The following is a 21,555-nucleotide window of genomic DNA, read 5'->3' as shown; positions in this document are numbered from 1 at the left end:
CAGGGTTTTTCGTTTATGTTTCAGGACTGGATTTCAAGCTCTTTCCCCCACCTGGCACTTTGAGTTTGACCATGACTTGGTGCAACTTGCCACTAGAAGACTATTAATGGTTGTAGGGGCCTTCAGTAGCTTTTGTTTGAAGATGAGATTGAAGGCTTTTGTCCTCAGTTTGTCTGAACTGACTAGAAAAAAAAAAACCCAGTTTGCAAAAATGTGCCTGACCTGTACTGCAGAATCTAGAAGTAGTTTTTATAGTGTAAGAATAGGAGATTCTGGTGAAATAGGTGGGTTACTCCAAAATGCAGAATAGCTGTTCTTGTCTGCCTCATCAGCCCAAATGGGCTCAAGAGTTATGTCTGGAATAACAAACAAAATACCTGTGGGTTTATTTTTAATAGAATTTTTTTTTAAGGTATTGGCAATAGGCAGTACTTGAGCTATTTTCTACCTACCCTACCCCCTTTTTCATTAATTTGAATTTATTCCCTTCCAGTGAAGTGTGTAAATGCAGGGAACCAAGATGATGGGGGAAAGTAAAGCAACAAGGTGTCCTATTGATGCGAGGTGAATGTTTCAACTATTCCTGGAGGCCAGCAAATACATCAACTAGAACTTAAATTTCACTGTTGCAAACTCCTTTTAATATCGAAGGATATGATATTGACAAGCAGTTTAAATCCAGAGTTCTTATCCCCACTTCGGCCAGTTTGAACAACTCTATACTCAGATGTTGTATTTTTTCCCTATTGGAATTTAAACATTCTCTGTCTCTGGTTTCCAACCCGGACACCGAGGCAGTGTGCTCCTATGTGACAACTGGAGCTAAACAGGCTTGAATGAAACCTACCTCGTGTCTTTGCATAAAATGAGGAGAGGAGAACAGCAATTAGTACATAGAAATATCTGAAAAATCTCATTAGTGTTGGTAGCAGAGAGTGGGGCTTGTTTCAGTGCTTTGGGTGAACACATCAGGTTGAAAGTCTATGTGACCTCAGTGGCCCTTCTTTTAAAAGCACACAAGAAGAATCACTCCTCTGTTATAAGTAAGCTGAAGTCTGGAGGGTTGTTTTTTTATCTGCAGAGCTGTAATGATCCCTCCAAGGGCTCATAAAGATCCACTTGTTCTCATTTGGTTAGCCGAGCGCTTCGATGTTGCAGCTGAGCTGACCCTCCAGGTTGGACAGACCTGGAGTGGGGGAGTGCCTCTGGGGTTGCCTTCACTGGGTTTTCACTTAGCTCTGCTTTCTTTACTGACTGGCACTTGTAATTTTGGTGTCTGACCTACCTTCCCTTTTGCTGAAGTCCCCTAAGATGTTGCTAACTCTCTTTTTCACCCACAGGAAGTGGAGCGACTGCAGTGGTGCAGGCAGCCTTCTGCGCTCCAAAGAAGGAGAAGGTGGCAATTAAACGGATCAATCTTGAGAAGTGTCAGACAAGCATGGATGAACTCCTGGTATGCAATCAAAATTGTCTGGGGAGTTGTATTTCAGTTAGCATAATCTCTGTGTTTGCTAAATGCCCTGAACAACCTTGCATGAGGTGATATGAGAGCAAGGGGACTTGACTGATTTTGCTAGAGGCAGTTCAGTTGTCTGACTGTGGGACACATACTTAAAATGCTAAAAAGATCTACTGCTGGAGAACTTGAGATGGTTTGTTTCAAGCTAAGCACTTTGTATAATCCCTTTGTTTTGAACAGAGTTAATGTGTAAGTGTGAAGCTCAGCTGTTACGCACAAGAGCTCTGCAGTTTGAGGTGGATCCAGAGCTTACAAGATTCTAGAATCCTTCAAATTTTAAGGGAATCATCTTGCTTTCTTTTCCTTTCACGAAGTTCTTCATGCATTTTTTTTTTTTTTTTCCCCCCCCTTTACCTGTAACAAGAAAACCTGAGTGAGTTAGCTCTTTTTCCTAATCTCTTTCTGGTACTGATGCCAGCTGAAGGATCAGTGGCATACTGCAGGCTGCCATATGGAACTTGGAACTAATTCTGAGTTCTGGACAGAAGGTAGAGTCCTTTAGAGCCATAGCTGTATAAATTTCTTCTGCTGTGTGCCTCATCAAAATTTTCACCATGGAAAGCAGTTTCTGGCATTGAGGTATCTCCACTGAGGATGAGAAAGCTCTCTTGGGTAAAAACTTTCCATAGCAGGGATTGAGGACAGCCAGGGAGGTGAGACTTTGTACCACCTTTCCTTCTAAAGCAACTCCCTAGGATTTTTTTCTTAATCCTACCTGTCCATCTTTCTACTTGTATCTTGACAGCTTCTGTAGCATTACCTCAGACACTTGGTTTGGTGATTGCAACTAGAAAGTAGAACATGGATGGAGGTCAGGAGTCCTGGCTTAGCTCTACACTTGTATGATCTTCAAGTCACTCAAACCATGGCTGCAGTTTCCATCTAGTGACTAATGCTGTTTTTACCGTTATAGGTATCTGCAAATCTGCTTGTGTAAAGAGGAAAGTCTCCATCTTTGGATGAGACTGTTACATTTTGGTGCGCCTGTGAAGGGCTGCATGAAGGACTCTTAAGATGATCTGCATTCAAATCCTCTTATGGCTCATGCTAGTGTAGGAGTCTGAGATTGCTTCCCTTTTCACAGTTGGTCTTTTTGTCCAGATACCAACCCTTGGTGCTCTTTTCGAGTCTTTTATGTGGCTTGTCCATACTACTCTGCCTCAGTTGTATTCCAAGCTGTATTGTTACAATGTGGGAATTGAGATTGTTAGTCTTTGAGTAATTGCCAATTCCAGCTAAAAGGGTTAGGTTCAGAAAGAGATGCTGTGGAGACTTGGCATATAATTTTAGATAAGTACATCTAATTGCATATTTTAAATCTCTGGCTGACCTGTTCCTCACAATGATGTTTCTTGTCTGCAATGAATTGCTGTTGTCAGCTCTCCAGTTTTGTGACCAGATCTACTATGGGTTCTTCTGTAGGCTTCTGTATGCAATACAGATACTCCTGAACTTAAAATCATTGAAAGGTGGAGGGGGAAGAAGAATGGTTCTGAGCTGTAGCAGCTTCATGGGGCAGTAGCCGCCAAGGTGGACTTGTGTGAAAAAGTGTTTTCCCTAGGTTCGTTCTGAATTTGTCAGTGTATTTGATGTCCTTTTCCAGTGTGAGAGCCCATTTTCCTGCTCTGTGCACTTAGATTCCCTGCTTTTTATCTCCATATTTGCTTCTTCCCCAAAGTAGATATTCTTAAGCTCTTCACTCCCATAGTCTCCCTTCATGGCAGGTTCCTTAATCAGTTTAAATACCTGTTTTTGAGAGGGAATTTTTTTTCTTCCAAGAACCATAAATGTAAATCCTTGCAGATTACAGTGGTTTTAAGAAGCAAGTGCAAAGAGAAATATGATGAGTTCATACTTGGGTATGAACTCATACTGAAATTATGCCTCCTCCTTACTATTTCCTCCCCCAGTGCAGTTAAACGTGAACCTGGGCTTCTGTTAGATCCATTAGCCTTCTGTTGTGCTGAAGGTATCTGAGCACAAAAGCCAGGTTATGGTACACTTTGGTGTACTGCCTGGGGTCAGGACAATGCTCTTGTGCTACAGCACTGCTCAGTCATCAGTGTGATAGAAAAGGGAAAATTGTGCCTAAATTCTTGTGTATTTTCTTTATAGTGCTTCAGACCCATAGACTTCTTTACTGGAGCAAGCTTTTTATTCCCAGAATCTGCCTAGCAAAGAGGGTAAACCAATGTCATGGTGCTCAGGAGGGTAGGGAGAGCAGCAAACAGTTCTGCCATTGATAAGGATGGCTTGTTTCTACAACTCCTTCAATATCTGTGCCACTTAGTGGCTGGCGTTTCTATTTGTTGAGATGAAAAAGAGGAGGAAGGTTAGTTTGGAGTGGGGTTAGGAAACGCACAATAAGTGTCTCTATGACTAGCTGAATGGATGAGTGGCCTTGAGCCTCCTTTAAGCTTATGTAGCAGCAGGTGCCCAGAGGCCAGGGAATCTGGGCCCACCTCCTGGCTTGTGGAGATGCTATGCAGAAGGTGATTAAGTGGTACAACTCAGCTTGTTAAAAGTATTGATCTTGATCCTTGTATCTCAACATACACTTGAGCCATGTGGGTTGTCAAGGATAACCTTCACACTTTGCAAACACTGTGTGACATTCTAGTTTAATGCAGTGGATTAATTTATTGCTGCTATAGGGGCCGGAAATGTAGGAAGGACCAATTTTTTTTGTACCATGAGCAAATGAAGTCAAGGCTGTTCAGCTCTTCAGCAGAAGTGAATTGCTGTAAAGAATGTAGAGAGGCAGGGGTAGTGCAGTGCAGAGATGTGGCTCTTTGTAGCTCAGCTACTGAATTAAGTGATGTTAGTCAGGAATTTATTTCAGTGCTTGATTTTAATTTTTTCCCTGTCTGCTTGTGAATGCTTCCAGATCTTCGCTAGACTGCACATGGGGTTCAGCTGGAAGGGACGTATGATGCAGCTTATAATGATTCTTGCTCACTGATGTCCCTGGCAGTGGAGCGTAAGGAGAGTTGGTCAAATACAGTGTCATCTACAATTGGTCTTGGACTTGTTGATTTGTTATTGAAGTTCCACTTCTTACTTGTTTTGCAACCCACAGTTGTTAACTAGCTTAGGGAGCATTTGTTGTGTGTTTGAAAACAGTCTGCTCGTGTTGTGTATGTCACAGCTGGACACTTCACTGCTGTGATTTGCTCTTACCTCTCCTTTCCTTGGTTTGATGCTGGTTGTGTTGCTGCTGTTGCTGGTCCTTGAAACACAATGGTGTAATACCTGCCTCAAGCTTTTTACTTGTAGAAGTGCTTTCTTGCTTTAAAGAACTGTTGATCTAAAAGGCCTTAAATCTCCTCTCAGTCCAGCAAACTCTGCTTTGTTTTCGTGCAATTAAAGCTGAGATAGCTTTCTTTCATCCAGATGGATTTTTTTCCTCCCTGCTTTGAGTAGCAGATGATGTGGGTTGTCAGTTTAGCAGTTAATAGGAATGTTGAATGGGCAGAGAGGAACATAAGCTATGGGGTATTCACATTGGTCTTTCCCAGCTGGGGGGACTGCTGCCTGTTTAATTTCTAGAGTGACTCAAGAAAAGACAGGTTCAGGAAAGACCATGCAAGATGTGGTATTCTGCTCCCAGGAAAAGACTCCAACCTCTTCCTAGTCCAGAGACTGATGGAACTGGGCCTGACAGGTCTACACACAAGAGGAGCAAAGTGAAAGTACTAACTCTGCTGCTATGGTCGGAGGGTAGTTAAGGAAGCCAAGGAAACAAGTTTAACTGCAATAAAAGAAATGCCCTTTTGAAATTCATATAATTAACCTGGGAGAGCTTGCTGCAATAGTATGGAGATCAAACATTGCGTGAGATTAAATAAATCAACCTATGGTTGAGAAGGTTAAATTAGATAGGATTTAAAAAAAGGATTATGAATTCCCCTGGTTTAAAGCATAAGCCAACTGTTAACTGTCCAAGGCTTAGTCAGAAGTCTTCCCTCTAGGCAGATAATTGTGTAACTGCTTGTTATAGGGTTTTACACCTTCTTTTGAAGACTTGGACAGGATATTGAGCTGGCTTTGATCTGACAGAGCAGTTCCTACAAGTGGATTAACTAGACTATAAGGTTGTTGGGAGCAAAGCAGCAGACTGCTGTGGAAGTAGTGCAGATGTTTCATCTATGCCTGTCATCTTATGGGAATTGCCATTATAATTCCATTTCCAGGCCTGAGGACCTTTACACTTGCTCCAGGGGAAAAAGTTCTCAAGTGTTAGGGCCAGAGAGTCTAATGTATAATATGCAGCTTCTGCATGGATATTTGATATGCTGTTATGTGTTTCTTGCATGATGGGATTGCAGCTTTACAGGATACTTAAGCTGAGTACAGCTTGGTTGAGGTGTTTCTCAAAGTAGCAACAACAGAAATCTTAATTACTGTGTGGGTTGAAGTATTATTTTGTTTGTTTGGTAAAGTTTGGTATGAACATCATGATTATGGTGGGTGAAATCCAGAATGCAGAGTATCTTCCTTCACTTGGACTGGATGGGCATGAGATGGTGCATGTAAATAACTTTAGAGACAATTTACTGCGTGGACTAATCATAAATTTAAGGCACTGTTGAGTTCTAAACACTGTGTATTGATCTGAACAACTGTAAGGATCAGTAATATGTTAAGTGGGTAAAGCTGGAGTTGCTTCTATCTGTGAGAAGTCAGTTGCTTGCTCATTCACGTCACGGCTGAAACCAATAAAAAATGGGTGCTTATGAGTTGCTATACCGTAACAGTTTTAAACATCTGTTTCCTTCAGTGCTTTGTCACTAATACTGCAGACCTTGAAAGAGGGAAGGACAACTGAATGATGCTGAATAGTCACTGAAACAGGCAACTGCTGAGTCACTTGCCATGGGGAGTGGTTTGTTTCCATCACCTAAAACTTAATTTGTGGATGAAGACTTATCCCTTTCAGAATTGTTTCTTTTCCACTGTTGCTCTGGATGGGCTCACCTAACCCCTCTTCAATCATGCCAGTCTATGTCCTGTAGCCACATCTTGAGGTGAGGAGTTGAACTGGGTAATCCAGAGGTGGATGTTGCATCAGCATCCCTGATTTTGAGCTTTGTGCTCTTTCCCCATCTCATTAAAAAAATGTCTGTCATGTTGATTGTGATAGAAGAACATAGGGGTTTTATGCTGATGTTTGAAAAGGAGAATGAATTAATATTCTCAATTTTATTATCTTTTAGCTAAACCGGTAGAATTTCACTTGGAGCAAAATTTGAACAGTTACAGCTGCCTGTAGGAACGGAGCTCTAAATCCTGCTTTAAAATGATAAAGAGGAGCTTAAATGCCTTATACCTTGAGATTTCAGCTGAGAGGGAAGTTTTTTGCCAGCCATAGTTGAAGCACTGGTGTATTCAAGGGGGAGATCGCATCTGACCTGTTTGGTCTCATCCCTGGGTATGCTTCCCTTCCCCAAATCTCTTAAGGTCGTGATTGCCTTCAAATAGGGCAGCCAGTTTGACAGCTTTCTGGATTCCTCTGAAATTGCAGGTAGCCACATAAAAGCATACTACTGCTGTGTTTTATCTCTTGAGTTTATGTCAACATGTAGGAAGTGAAACTAAACAAAGCATGATTTTCATCCTTGTATTTGAGAGCAGGCATCTTTGAAGCATGCCTCAGGGGCAGATAAACACAAAGAATAGAAGGTGATGATGTGAGCTGAAAATACCAGTAAGAAAGTTCAGCTAGTAGCTTAAACACAGCCCTGCCTGCTTTTTATCTCTGTTCCTGTTAACTCAAACTTCAGTTGTATGTCAGTGGGCAAATAAACCCACTTCCAAAATAACAGGTCCTCAGGAATATGTCTGGCTTACAGGAGACTAATAGGTTTCTTATGATTCTGAATTATACTTCACAGCAGCTTTATTAGTGTTTTGCAAGTCTTGAAATGTTTCTTTAATGCTGACACAAGTACTGAAAACATTTGTCAGAAGCCTTAATAGAAGACATGGAGGCCTCTGTAGCTAATCCCAGTCTATTTGCTTTTGGTATTTGACAGTGCAGATATTTTTAATATCTAGCTGAGGGTGAGCATGTAACCATCTCCAAACCATTGCCTGTGTCTAGACATGTTTTTATTGGTAATTCATTTCTCTAGAGCTAAGCAGAAGGCAGTGTAATTTATGGATCCTGGAATTGGGGAGGAAGGCTGTGTCTCATCACTGAACCTATCTAGTGTGAGGAATGTTGGAGTGTAAGCAGTGGACAGAAGAGCTGTATACTGTCCCCTGGATCTGCAGGTGAGCTGAGGGGTCTGTATCAAGTGATCCAAGTCTGTTGGTGGAGTGGGAATACAGCAACATTGCCATCTTAGATAGAAGCCCACATAAATTGTGATGTTTAACACTGACATTATTACAGAGGTGTTGAAATTGCTGAGATGCTTATTAGAAGTCTTCCAATATAGTTTTGTTGCTAGTGAAAATTGGGGGAGCACAGTAACTCAGTTATTTCTTCTTCTTCGTGTAATTTGCTGTCCTGTTAGGGAGGGGATAGGGAGAGGAAATCTTTGCCTGCTATGACTTGGTTGTGTTTGAAGAACAGAAAACTCTCTGAAAAACTTTTGAAATAGTATTAAAGCTGTGCTGTCTACACAGAAGGGCTGTTGCTGCATTTTATCCCCTCCTCCTCCCTCTGTAAGTATGCTTTTGAGCAGAGCTCCCTGGTGATCCTTGACTAGGATTCCTGTTTTAACTACAGCTCTTCAGCCCTGTATTTTTACTGCTGTAGCACAGACTGTTGTACATACAACAGAATTGGCTTGGTTTCAACTATGCGAGGAAGCGTTTTAACCTCAAAGCCCACTGTGATTTGCCATGATCGGTTAAAATTGATTGTATGTATTGAGCCTCCAGGATGTTGGTACCCTGTGGGGGGGGTGAAAAGTAATGAAGCTTTGCTGCAGACAGTGTGAGATTAGCCTAGAATGCTACTGAAAATGCTGGGGGGGGTGGGTCTGGGGGTGAGAGGGAAAGCCTGTCTGACTGCTGCTCTTTCTTATTGATACTAATGAAAAACACTGGAAATCGTGGGCTGTGATGCAATTAATTATTCAGAGCTGTGCTACGCTGTGTGAGAAAGGGTTTAATGTGCCTATGTTGCACATCCGCTAGCTGACAGAGGTGTTTAATTGCATACATCAGGTTTGTGATTATTTATTCTCTCTTTGTGCACCAAAGCATATGACAGACTTGTGCCTTTTTTTTTTTTTTTTTCCCTTTATAAACTGGGAGCAGCCTGTGGTAATGAACAAGAAAGGAAGTTCCTGGAAAATAATAGTAACTAAGTGTCACAGAACGCCTGCAAAATGTTGTAGTACAGTGCTGCTCAAATGGCAAAGATGTGATCCAGGTCTAGGCTCTTAAGTAAACTTGGTCCAGACTTTGTCTCACTGTTTCCTGAATTCCAGTGGGATACGCTAATATATATAAAATATATTTGTGTATATTTTTTGTGCTGCTACTCAATCTCCCAGGGAGCTGGTTCAAAATATTTGAGTGGTTTAGGTAAGAAAAGACAAAAACAGCATCTCTAGATCATTTCTGAGAGTGGTGGCTTTGTGACAGGTCTGGCTGATGGGATGATTAACCAGTCGGTGTCCTGCTTGCTGCTTTCCACATGAGCTTCCTCTGGTGGCACTCATGCATGTGTGGGGTCTTTAATGGCCAGAGAGAGAAATTAGGGACCTGGATCTGCTTGCATGTTTAAAAGGAGTGGGGGGAATAATGTTTGAATTAAAAACTTTAGGCTGAATGCTGATTTCAGGGTCTGGGACCAAGATTGTCAGGTTTGTGGATTCCTCAACTAGGGGCTAGTCCAGTGCTCTGAGCAAGACCAAAATCACAGAATCATAAAATCCCAGACTGGTTTGGGTTGGAAGGAACCTTAAAACTTATCCAGTTCCAACTCCCTGCCACGGGCAGGGACACCTTCCACTAGAGCAGGTTGCTCCAAGCCCCATCCAACCTGGCCTTGAACACTGCCAGGGATGGGGCAGCCACAGCTTCTCTGGGCACCTGTGCCAGTGTCTCACCACCCTCACAGGGAAGAACTTCTTCCTAATATCTAACCTACGTCACCCCTCAGTCAGTTTAAAGCCATTCCCCTTATCCTGTCCCTACATGCCTTTGTCAAAAGCCCCTCTCCAGCTTTCTTGTCAGCCCCTTTAGGTACTTGAAGGCTTTAAGGAGCCTTCTCTTCTCCAGGCTGAACAAGTCCAACTCTCTCAGCCTGTAGATGATGCTAGCGTAAGCAAATGAGTTCAGAACTGTGAGCTCAATGAGTTTTGGAAAGGTTTTGTGAATCAAAGGTGTTACACTTGTGTTTCCAGATAGCAGCTCACAGCTTTCCAACCAGATGGGTTTTGTGCAAGCCATATAACAGGGCACAAAACAGTTGCTGAGTCTGACCTGTGTTATCTGGGGCCCCAGTTCCCGTCCATCCTCTGTCAGAAGTTTGAAGCAGGGAGGTAAAAACACATTTGTGGCCAGTTTTGTCTGTCGGGGTTTACTTCTGTATTGTGAAGGATCTAACTACAAGACATTAGGAGACTCAAAAGGTGCTGATTTATTTCCTTTTTGAAAAATAGCTTGATGCAAGCAAGTGTTTGCAAGGAAGCTGGAGCTGTCAGAGTAAGCAGAGGATATTGTTTCAGGCTGTATTTATTTTCACAGGGTGGTTTTTAGTCAACAAGTATGCTACATGAAGATGAATGGCCTGCTCCCCACTCTTCAAATATCCTTTCCTGTTTAGAAGGATTCTTCTTTAATCTTCTTATTGGAGTTTCCTGGAAAGTTGGTGCCTCTATGGAGAAGCAGAAAGAGAAACCAGTTGCGTTTGATTCCTCAAATGCACCTACTCCCTGAAAAGCAGTATTGAAGTGGATAAATCAACATTAGCATGTTTCTTTTTAGCTGTGATTGCCAGCCAGACTCTTGCCAAGGGGGAAGCAGTGTGCCTTTACACTATACTCAGTCACAAACAGAGCTTTGTACATAAGCAGGAGAAGAATTTGCTGTATTTGTGGGGTGTTCTAGACACGGGGGAGTCTTTCTCAGACCTTTTTCCTGTTCTTTGGTGCCAGGGAGGTCTTGTGCTCAGAGGGAGGGAAGGATCATGGTGTGAGGGGCCCTCATTCTCTCCTTCTCTGTGTGTTTGGGATTATGGTGCTTGGCTGAGTCTGTATCATGGGGAGGGAGCTGACAGTGAGATTGATTAAACCTTTGAAAAGTAAGTGGTATCCATGTGTTCAGTGCAGGAATGTCTTAGCTGAGAGCAGAAGTTAGGGATATTGGGGGATGAGTGTCTAGTGTTGGTGATGCTGGAGGGTACAACTTGACAGGTTGGGAGCTTGGCTGGAGCTAGCAGCTTGGCTGAAGCACAAAGGCCCAGCTGAGTGTAGTTCAGCGTGCCAGGCTTGGATTAATAGATGGCTTTTGTCTATGGAGAGTCAAGAAACCGCAAGACTTTCTGTCTAAAATGGTGATTGTGCTTGCATCATGAAAAACCAGTGTTGTCTGTGCTGGTGTTCCTCCATAACCTGGAAAACCTCAACCCTTAGCCCATAACCAAATTGAAAAATAAACACAGTCAAAACAGGGTTAGTTTAATATCTGAGCATATTTCATATTGTACTCCATCTGTAGTGGCTAATGACTTTCTAATCTCAAACCGATTTCCCTCTTCTTCCAGTATGACAAAAGATACAGCTGTCCTTTGTGCCTTCAACCTGATTGAGCTCAGCCATCTGCTTTCCTGCTGGGAAGAAATATTAGGAATAAGAGGCCTTTTTTTTCCCAGAGGCAAATATTTCCCTTTCTCATCCAAATGATAGTCTTCAACAGATTAAGCATCTGTTGTGTCATGTCTCATTGAAAGGAGGAGTCAGCATGAACTTCCTGGGTAACAAACTGGTGTGAATTTTGGGGGATGTTCAGCTATAGCTGCATGCAGGTGTTCCAGTTCTGACCATTATGTTGCCTTTGCCAAGAGATTTTTGGTCAACTTTTTCTTTCTTCTAAACAGATGGGAGGAGCACCCTAAAATACCTTTGGGCCCTAGTATGATGCAGGCTGAGTGTTAAGAGTATTTCTGGATTTTCTATGTTTAGCTTCTAGGTATCCTTTTTCTTTACACCCTCTTTGAACATTGTGTGTTGAGGAGGATAACTTGTGTGCCCTAAGAAGAATAATCACGAGGTCCAACTGCTAATGTTTTATTTTTCTCTACAGAAAGAAATTCAAGCCATGAGTCAGTGCCATCACCCCAACATTGTATCTTACTACACATCGTTCGTGGTGAAAGATGAGCTTTGGCTGGTGATGAAGTTACTTAGTGGAGGTGAGTGGCCCAATTTCTTTACCCTAAAAGGCAACATAAAAAGCTGTCTTCCTGTAACATCCATTCCCTTGTTTGCCTCCTAAGCTTCCTTCTTGTGGATTAAGACATTTCATAGAATCATAGTCATTTATGTTGGAAAAGACCTTTTAAAATCATGAAAGCCAAGTTTGAACCTGGCACTGGCAAATCCACCACTAAACCGTGTTCCTAACTGCCACAAAGTTTCTTCATCTTGCCCTGTAAGTGTAGGACAAGCTTTTGAACTGGAGAAGTGTGCAACTAACCCCACTGAGCCCAACTGTCTCCACTAGCTTTTTTGTGAGAATTGCAGCTCCTCTTGCAAGGCTGGTTCCTTGACCTTTTTCTCACTTGCAGCTTAGAGGCCTCCATGGTGCTGATGGCTTGTTGGTAACCAGCCATTCCATTGATGTTAACTTATTTATGTGTTGGCTGCCCTTGTGAGGAACTTTAAATCACCTCTATTTTGGGCAGAGCTGTTCCTGTAATGTCAGAGTATGGCCTTAAAAAGGGAGTAGAACATCAGTGTGGGTGTAGCTTGGTTTGTACAGTATCAATCCTCAGAGCTTGGATTACTTTGCCTGCTTGTTCTAGTTGACAAAATAACTGGAAATACTTGGGTAATTTCAAATTACTGCCCAGTTAACACAGAGCCAGGGAAAATTCCCCTTTCTGGATTTATTCTCTCAGACATTGGAGAAAGAGCTTTTTTTGTTTGAGGGAGAGAGTTTGAAAACTTCTTATCAGTAGTGCTTTATTTGATGTCCTAGTATTTTCCAGGATCTCTGTTTAAGTTAGTCAAGACAAGAAATGGAATCAAGTTCTGGATGATCACACAAAGGACTCTTGCTAAATCTTGGGCCTGTCTTCAGGAAGACTTGATTTTCCTGGCACCCTAGTGAAAATGAATTGAAAGCTGAAAAGAAAAACCCTGTTTTCTTGCTTTTCAAAAAAAGACTTCTTGGCTTTTCTGTTCTGGGCTTAATACTGAAGGGACTGTAAAATGCCAGAAGATGATGTGGAAAAATCTGTCTAAACCTGTTGGCTTTTTCCACAAGAGCTCAACAATGACCATAAAACATGTGTCTTTGAAGATCATCTTTAGAGAATTTTAGCAGTTCTCTTGGGGGCAATCAAATTTCATGCCAACTTAAGACTGTCTTAAAGGGCTTTAATGTCTCATGTGCTAGTGTGTCATTAAGCAATGCCTTCTCTTTGCTGCGAGGGATACATAACAGGTCATTAAAGATACGATGTCTGTTTGCGCGTAGAAAAGAATCTCCTGCCAGTTTAACATAAGTAGTTTAGCTGTGTGTATAAAAAGTTTATCTATGTGAAAGTTTCCAGAATATGAGGAAATGGCATTTCAGGGGTGCAGGAGAGGCTGCAGCAATGTTCTTGGCCTTTTTCAGGAGAGTTCACAACCTCTTTGAAGAAAATGTACAGCTGTCTTTACTAGCATTTTCATGGTGGGGTTCTGTCAGAACCAAGTCAGGATTAGCCTCAGCCTTGAACCTCCAAATGTTGTTTCTGTAAAGGCCACACTGCAAAATCTCTAGAAAAATAACCATTGCTTCAGAATCAGCCTCTTGGTGGTGTGAAAGATGACCTGTATGTCATGTAATATTCACTTTGAATGTGATTCCTTGTTATACTGACTGATAATTGACCCTTGTGTAGATCTGGCATTAAATGTGGTGCTTCGAGTAAGGCTATGAAAGCTCACTGCTTCTTACTCTGTTGCATATGTTGAAGACCAGGGTCATACAATAAAAGACTAGTAGCAGTGTTATCAGCCCCCCTAACATTTCCATGAACCAGTATTAAATTTTCTCACTTAAAATGAATCATTTGGGGGCTGGGGAATTGCTAAAATTGGCAGAAGAACTTGGAGAATGATCTGTTGCTACTCTTTATGCAGAAGGGTACCTTGAGAGGTATTTTCCAGCTGTTTTCATGTTACACTTTTTTCATGGCAGTACTTCAGAAATTTCATTTTAGCTCTCGGGCAAATTCTATAAGACAGTATTGAGGATGGGGGAGAAACTTGTGTGTTGAAACTTTCTGACAGAAAAGCTTTTTCATTCACTTTTACTGAGACTGTTTCCAGTTGTTTTTAGGCTGAGTGATTTATGTAATGAGACACACATTAAGAACTGCCTCTCATTCCTTTCAGCTTACTTCTTATCAGTAATAAAATGGCTAATTTTATGGTCCTCTGTCATCCAGTGGGAAAAATAATGATCTGAGTTTCTCAACAGGAAAAAGCTCTGAGCTTTTTTTATAAATCAGAAAGGAGGGGAAAAAAAATAACGCAGGGTGCAGCCTAACTCTTTCATTCCATCTAACTATTCAGAGAACATACGCTGAGATTTGTACATCCTGGTAAGCCCATATGAAACGTTTTGGTGTCTGTTCTGGATCTTGATTGTGGCTTTTGTACTTAAGACTTTTTTCTGGGTAGAAGTTCAGAATCCTCTTGTATTTCTTCCATCAGTGTCAGTGTATGCTGGCATGTGTTTTCAGGCTGAAACTAGTTTTAATTTCAACCTGTTTATACTGATCTTATTACTTAGATAAACAGTCTGCAAGACAAAGCAGTCTGTAATGCAAGCCTTGTTTTTTGTTTTGTTGTTGTACTAAGTAGATTCTGTTTTCTGGTTGCAGTCATTTAGCTGAAATCTTAATCTAGTCATATATGCAAGTATTTTAGAAATGTCTCTAGGGGAAAGTACTCTAAATCCATGAAGCATTATTGTCTGATAACAGTGCCTTGCTCCTCTGAGCAGGCAGTCGGTGTACTCAAAGGTAGCTTAATTGCCTGACTGACATTGCTGCTGAAATGGAACTGTTTGTCTCTGCTTTGCAAGTGTTACTGGTGGAAGATACATTTCCTGTCTTTGAAAGTCATCAGCAATGAGGAGCTGAGGAGCTGAGGTGCTGGTGAGCTGTAGGGGAGCAACATGTGAAACTGCTGACGTGCATCAGAGCCAAGTCAGACAGGCTGGTTGAAGTTACTGCTGAAAGTTTGAACTGGCAGATTTGACACCGAAGCAGATGCAGAGCATAGCTGTTGCTGATGGCAGAAATGTGGCTGTGATGATACCCAGCTGGTAGTGACAAGGGTGCTGGTGTGTCCAGCTACACCCTCTTTCAGATCTGGTGATGCGTGCCTCAGTCAGGTTTGTGAAGTATCTGCTGTTCCTCTTCCCTTAAGTAGAAATTTCAGACCCTTTCCTCCAGTGACAAAACTGTTTGTAGGGATCTAAGCTTAGCAATGTCAACTTGGTGTCCCAGCCTTTTTGGTCCAGTGTTACTCTAAATTAAACTCCAATGGCTATTTCTAGACAGCTGCTGACCTGCTCTTTGCCTTGTTGGCATTCCACTGTAATGAATTTTACTCATGCCTTTTTAAAGCCATCTGAAGCCCAGTCCTGCTGTGTAACTCCTGTAGCTTTTTAGTAGGAAGAGGAGCAGCTGTCCTTCTGTTCTTGTGCTTTTTCTGATTGTGACCTGTTTGCTTCTCTGAATTCTTGTTGGCTTTAGTAAGGGCTCTCATTTCACAGGTGACCCAAGGCTGTGGCTAACTCTACAGAACAGTTGCTCATATGAAACAGCCGTCCATGGTGGCTTGCTACATGCCACAACAGTTCTTACTGTCTTAGCCTACAGCAGATGAGACCTCCAAAATATTTTTAAACTGTGAAAATCCTTTAAATATTGAAATATTTCCAGATAGGGCTCTGATCATCTGTCTTCTTGGAGACTTCTAATTAAATCTGCAAAGGAGAGTAGTGTATTGAAATAGTTAAACCTTAAACCTTTTAATTTCCCGAGTTTTTAAGATTATCTGATTGCTCTTCCTTCAACCTTGATCTTGATTATCTGCTGAAGTGCTTGGCCAGCAGTTGAGCAAGCCAGACCAAAGGGGAGGCATGGCAAGTTGTAGGCTTTCGTCAGGGAGATAAGGCATCTTGTTCTACTTCTGCTGTGTTAATCTCTGATCTGCCCATGCCTAATTCCAGCAGTGAGTTATGATCAAAGCAAAAGCCACAGGTTCTTAGGAATCCTCATGTTCATGTTGGATTATTTTGTTAGGAGAGAGCTATGCTATTTTGAGTCCATCTGGAGGGGTTATTAAATTTCAGTTGTAGACACAATTTCCAACAATTAAGGATGGAGTAAGTCAGAAGCAGATGTTGGAAACCATACATGATGGCAGAATGCAGAATGTGTTGATACGTTGCCATTCCTAGCTATAATAGGAAAAGCATGAAAAAAATAGTTTGTCTTCAGATTTTCTTCTATAAATGTCTCAGCCTCAACTGTAATAGGCTGGTTTGCCCTCTTAATTGCATTATCTTGCTTCCTGCCATAATCTTGTTGTATTTCTTACCCATCCATGCAATTGCTCTGGAGGGAAGGAGGCAAGAAGTGGAAGTTTCCTCAATTCTCCCTCTGTGCTAAGGTTGTTTAACCAGGATTAAGAAGAAACTTCAGAACTAGAAACTGCAGCCATCTACTTGGACGTCTTTTCCTTTGTTTTGTATAACTTGTTCTTTCCTTTACTTCAGTACTTTTTTACTGTATCTGTGTTCCTCAGCCCCAGAGGTACTGAATCCAAGCAGCTGTTCCTTCTTTCACGTTTTCTTCCTCTGGTTGTCAGAGGCTGACAAGATGCAGATTCAATTCTTGGCTCTGATGACAGTCAGGCTCATTGAAACCGCTGGCTTCTGAGATGTCTTCAAAGAAGCAGCAGTGAGTCCTGTCAACTCCTGGTTTTCAAGGATGCAGCATATCAAGCATCAGCGGGCAGATCTTGATTCTAACAAAATTGTGTAGTGATCCCCAGCACTGTTTTCCAGGCTATTTATGCCAGGCCTCTAAATGGCAAATCAATGCAGGTACTGTTACCTGCCTCTTTTTTTTTTTTTTTTGGGGGGAGGGTGGGGGTGGGTTTGTTTTGTTTGTTTGTTTGTTCAAATGAAGTTAAAGTATTAAATTTCCTTGTTCTGCTTGCCAGACAAATTTGAAGGAGTTTTCTTGGTGTATAACTTGCCCTGTATCTTTGTCATGTCGCTTAGGTTATAGCATAACATGCAAGATGTGGTTCCCACAGCAGCTAGCTCTGCTGTACATTTCTTTTGCCTCTGGGGTCATGTGAAATTCCACCTGTAATACTCCTGCATTTATCTGTAATCTTGTCTAAACAAGCTTTCCTTTCTGCTCAGGTTTTTGTAGCCTTTTTTTCAGCCCCATGCCCTGAAGCATTAACCAGTGGTGGCTGTCTGGATACTTTCTTCCTCTCCTGAGGAGGAGCATCAGAAGCAGGTTTCCTAAATGCCATTACATGTGCCTGCTGATGTAGGTGAGGTCAAAGAAATGCTTTGGATGTGGAACAGAAAGTGTTGATGTTTGCGGTGGCTTGCTGTTGAAAGTGAATCAGTGGAACAATTAGGACTTCTTGCCCCAAGGGTGCAATTACACAAAAGTTTTCTCCAGCAGCAAAGCAGGTTTAAGAAGTTCCTGGCTGCTCAGTCTCCACCCTGCCTGGAAAACTGGATTACGAATTACTGCAGTGATCTCATTTACAGTATGGCTTCATAAGCAGATCCTTTGGTGCAACAGGGAGGTGGTGAACCATGGAACTCTTCAATCTCATTTTGCTGTGGAAGAAAAGACTGGAATAGTATGTGGTAGGGGGTGTTGGAGGAGAAAGTTTCACTGGGTACATGAGTGAGATGAAAGACAGGCTGCATTTACTAGGTTTCAGGACAGGCCATTGCAAATGGTCTGCCTGATGGCAGTATCCAAGAACTGCGAATATCCCTCTCTTACAAATTCAGGATATTGGTCTGCTTGTGGGATTCTTGTATCTTTGTTGCTCAGATACTGCTGTCGTTGGGGGAATCGTAGAATCAACTGGGTTGGAAAAGACCTTTGAGATCATCAAGTCCAACCATTACCCCAGGATCTGTCAAGTCTACCACTTGCTTTCTGGAAAGTTGGAGCTGGCTTCTGTAGATAAAGTCAGGCTGAATTGGGTATTCTCTAGCCATGACAAAATGCCTGCACTTCACTCCCGGGGGGTAGTGGAGGGAGCAATGGGATGTCTGTTCTGCTCATGCATCTGGACAAACATTAGTGTTATCTGCTGCAGAACTGGCATGAGCAATAAGGACTCCAGAAAAAGTTGTTCATTGCCTGTTTGTCCTGCAGCAGTTATAGGTTGGGTTTTATCAGGTGAGGGTAAGCTTATGTACAGCTAGTTCCCGGTGACTTCCGCTGCCATTAGGAGCTATTGCTTTAGCAGCTTTCAGAGCAGACTAGGAAGTTTGTGAGTTTAAGCAGAGAAAACACTCAACTTTCAATCTCTGTGCAGTTTACAGTGAGGGATTGTGCTTTACCTAGTAGATGTAATGCGGTTTGCAATTGGCGTCAGAATATACTGGGACACTTTAATGATGAATGATAAATAATTCTAAATGCTCTATCAGATTGCACAATATCTTGCAGGCTTCCTGTTCTGCACAGTGTATGTTTGATGGGCAGGTATTTGTTTATAGCCGCATTTTTTTTTTTTTTTTCACATCAATCTCTAAATGTCCTCTCCTTTCCTTTGTCTTCTGTTCAGCTTTGAGATCAGTTGCTCATCACCAGACTTCTTTAAACATCCTTATTAATGACAGCATTATTTATATTTACATTTAAGCTCCAGTTCTGGCTCTTATCTCTGTCTTGTTTTGTCTTTTCCTGATATGCTTCCCCTTCTGGTCTTGGAAGAGCTTTCCAGTCAGCCTCAGTCAGACTTTATTTCTTTTTTCTCTCTCACTTGAGGCTGACCCTCCTGTTCTGTGAATCTATAGCTTCTGCTCATGTACTTCTAATGAGAAAAATCGGGAGGGAACTGTTGTAATCAAGCCTGGCACCATGTGTAGTACACACGAGAGTACTTGACAGGATTAGCTAAAATAGATGTTTTGTTCTAAGGAGGAGTAATATATGATATAATATTTTTATTATTTTTTAATGACGTAGTGTATTTCTTGAAAAATCTTGTAATTGTTCTCTAATATGTGCTTGGGTGCCTTATTTCCAGTGTGAACCTCATCTTCTGGCCCCTAGATTATGGGAGACTTCTGTCTTACCCAGTGAGGTTGAGCAGTTTGCACATGGAGCACAAATCTATACCAAAACCACATGTAAGCGGAGATACAACTCTGTTCAGATGTGCTCTTATTTCCTCAGTTATTCTTAAACTCATTTGGAAGCTGGTTCAGAAACTGGCAGTATCTGGAATCATGTTGGTGTTTTGAAACAGTATGGTCAGTTTGTAAAGCATGTACTCTTGTGTAGATTGGGCCTTGGTTCCAGCTCAGTTGAATTAGTTTCCAGTTAATTTCCAGCAGTTGATGTATTGCTGGAAGGGGAACAGGCCACTTTGTGCAAAACAGTTGTTTTCCCCCTTAGGCTAAGGATTGGGCTCTGATCTATGGATCTGTTGTTTGGGTGTAACACAGTTGGTGTAAGTGACAAAATTTGTCTGCCTCCTAAGGCAGTGGAGGTCTTACCCTAGTAAATGTGTCACAGGCTTAACTCAGATCCCTGCAAACACCTTTGCATTGAATTTATCAGCATGATGCTGAAATCCGGTCTCTGTCTTCTAGCAGAAAACAATTTCCTCAATGGCAAAATTCGCATGATTTCTGCTTTCAAAGTAACTTCGTGTTTAGCTATGGGTTTCTTCGTGGGGATCTGGGGTCAGTTGCTCTGTGTCAGGCTTCCTGAGCCAGAATCCCAGAAGATTTTAAATCATAAAAACCATAGCACCACAGAATGGTTTGGGTTGGAAGGGACCTTAAAGCTCATCCAGTTCCAACCCCCTGCCATGGGCAGGGACATCTTCCCCCACAGCAAGGTGCACTAGAGCAGGTTGCTCCAAGCCCTGTCCAACCTGGCCTTGAACACTGCCAAGGATGGGGCAGCCATAGCTCCTCTGGGCAACCTGTGCCAGTGTCTCACCACGCTCACAGGGAAGAACTTCTTCCTAATGTCTAATCTAAACCCACCCTCTTTTGGTTTAAAGTCATTACCCCTTGTGATACAAAGCAGTGCATGGGAATGAAAATGGGTTTCATTCTTCGTATTCCGTTGTCTTGTGCTTTATGAAGTTGCAATAGCGTTGGGTCAGTACTAACTCCCAAATTTTCTGCTCTGTGGGGTGGAAAATTCGCTACTTAATTGTGTTGTGGTGCCAATAGCAGAACTTTCCCCGCCTTGTGCTAACAAAGTGGTGATGGGGATGACCCAAATAGCGCTTTCTTTGACAGGAAGGTGGCTCTTAGGTTGTTCTTCTGCTGTTTCCTGAACTAAGCATTCTGCCGATAGGCTTTTTGCTGTTCTCCTTCCTGTAGAAGATTGGCAAATCCCTCCCCTTTGAACATCTCAATGTGAAAGTGGCTTTTAAAAGAAGTGTGCTCAAGAAGTGGCAGGCTGGACTGGGAGCAGATACAATATGGGTGTGGATCAGGCCTTTAACAACAAACACTGGCTTCTTGTCTGTCTAACCCCCACCCCCTTTTCTGGGTTAAATACAACCTCAAACTTAGCTAAATATAGGATTTTTGACCGAATTTGAGCACCATATGATCTGCCTCCTCATGTTTCCTAAGCCATTTGCAGGAGAAGGGAAATGTTTGTGAACAAAGTCTGCTAACAAAGTTGTGGGTGGAAGGAGGACAAAAAGAGTACGTGAAGAACCACATATTTTCACTGGACTTATAAAACAAGTGACAGTTTGTTCTCCAGATAAAGGCACATTTGAGAGGAAAAACCTGAACAGTCAAAGTTGAGAGTTTTTTGGTGGTTTTTTCTTAGGTGTCACAAAAATTCTTGTCCAAAGTAAGAAGCATTGAGGCTTGTAAGCACGTACTTTTAAAATATGAATGTGTGACAGGCTTAATCCCAGGTGAGCCCTCATGACACACGACAGAGGATCCATTTCTCAGAACCTGAAGGTGAGATTTCAGTGAAGGGGAGCATACTCTGCCATCTGGGGTTTTACAATTTCCTTTGGTACAGCTAATCTTGTTGCCATGTAGTATGTCGAATGTATGTCAAAACAATCTGAGTTACAGTTAGGTGAAACCTTTGGTGAATTAATGAAGACCTTTATCAAACCTCACTGAAGATGAGTGTTTCTGTGTGCAGACAGGGTGAAAGAAGGCTGAGCGTTGTGAAGTATTCTTGCATAAAATGTTGAGGGGATGCTAGGCAACTTAATTTCTATATTTTTTTTCATTTTCTGTAGGTTTTTTTCTATTTTGTTAGTGCCTGCTGTGTTAAGATTGTGTTTTCTGAAAATACCTGGAACCAAGCAAAGGCTTTTTGGGAAGAGGAAGCTGGAGGTGCCATTCAGAGCAGCTGGTCTGATTGCTTGCTGCTGAGAAAAGGGGTTTCCTCCCTCATTCGCAAATGTATTCTCCCTCCTTATCCTCCTTTTTCCTTTTCATTGGATCTGAAACTCATCTGTTCACAGGTTACGCTCACAACCAACCAACCATCACTTGATGTTCCCCTTGTTTTCCCCTCAGTTTATTTTCTGGTGGATTTAGTGGATAGCTTGGTGTACAGCATGAGGACT

General features: G+C 42.1%; 1 protein-coding gene across 1 annotated transcript in view; it reads left to right on the top strand.

Moving 5' to 3' along the window:
• Positions 1-1,340: 1,340 nt before the first annotated feature.
• The window catches only part of OXSR1 (oxidative stress responsive 1), a gene marked incomplete at its 5' end in the record, with an annotated part of 70,577 nt that continues 50,362 nt past the window's right edge, over positions 1,341-21,555 (top strand). The window contains 2 exons of the mRNA XM_010016150.1: positions 1,341-1,453; positions 11,786-11,894. Of these exons, the coding sequence (XP_010014452.1) occupies positions 1,341-1,453; positions 11,786-11,894 (222 nt within the window). The remainder of the gene's footprint in view (positions 1,454-11,785; positions 11,895-21,555) is intronic.

This window comes from Nestor notabilis, unplaced genomic scaffold (assembly GCF_000696875.1).
Source record: "Nestor notabilis isolate BGI_N333 unplaced genomic scaffold, ASM69687v1 scaffold12950, whole genome shotgun sequence".
NCBI lineage: Eukaryota > Metazoa > Chordata > Aves > Psittaciformes > Psittacidae > Nestor > Nestor notabilis.
Note: the sequence above shows the minus strand (reverse complement) of the source record. Positions and strands in the feature narration are given on the sequence as shown.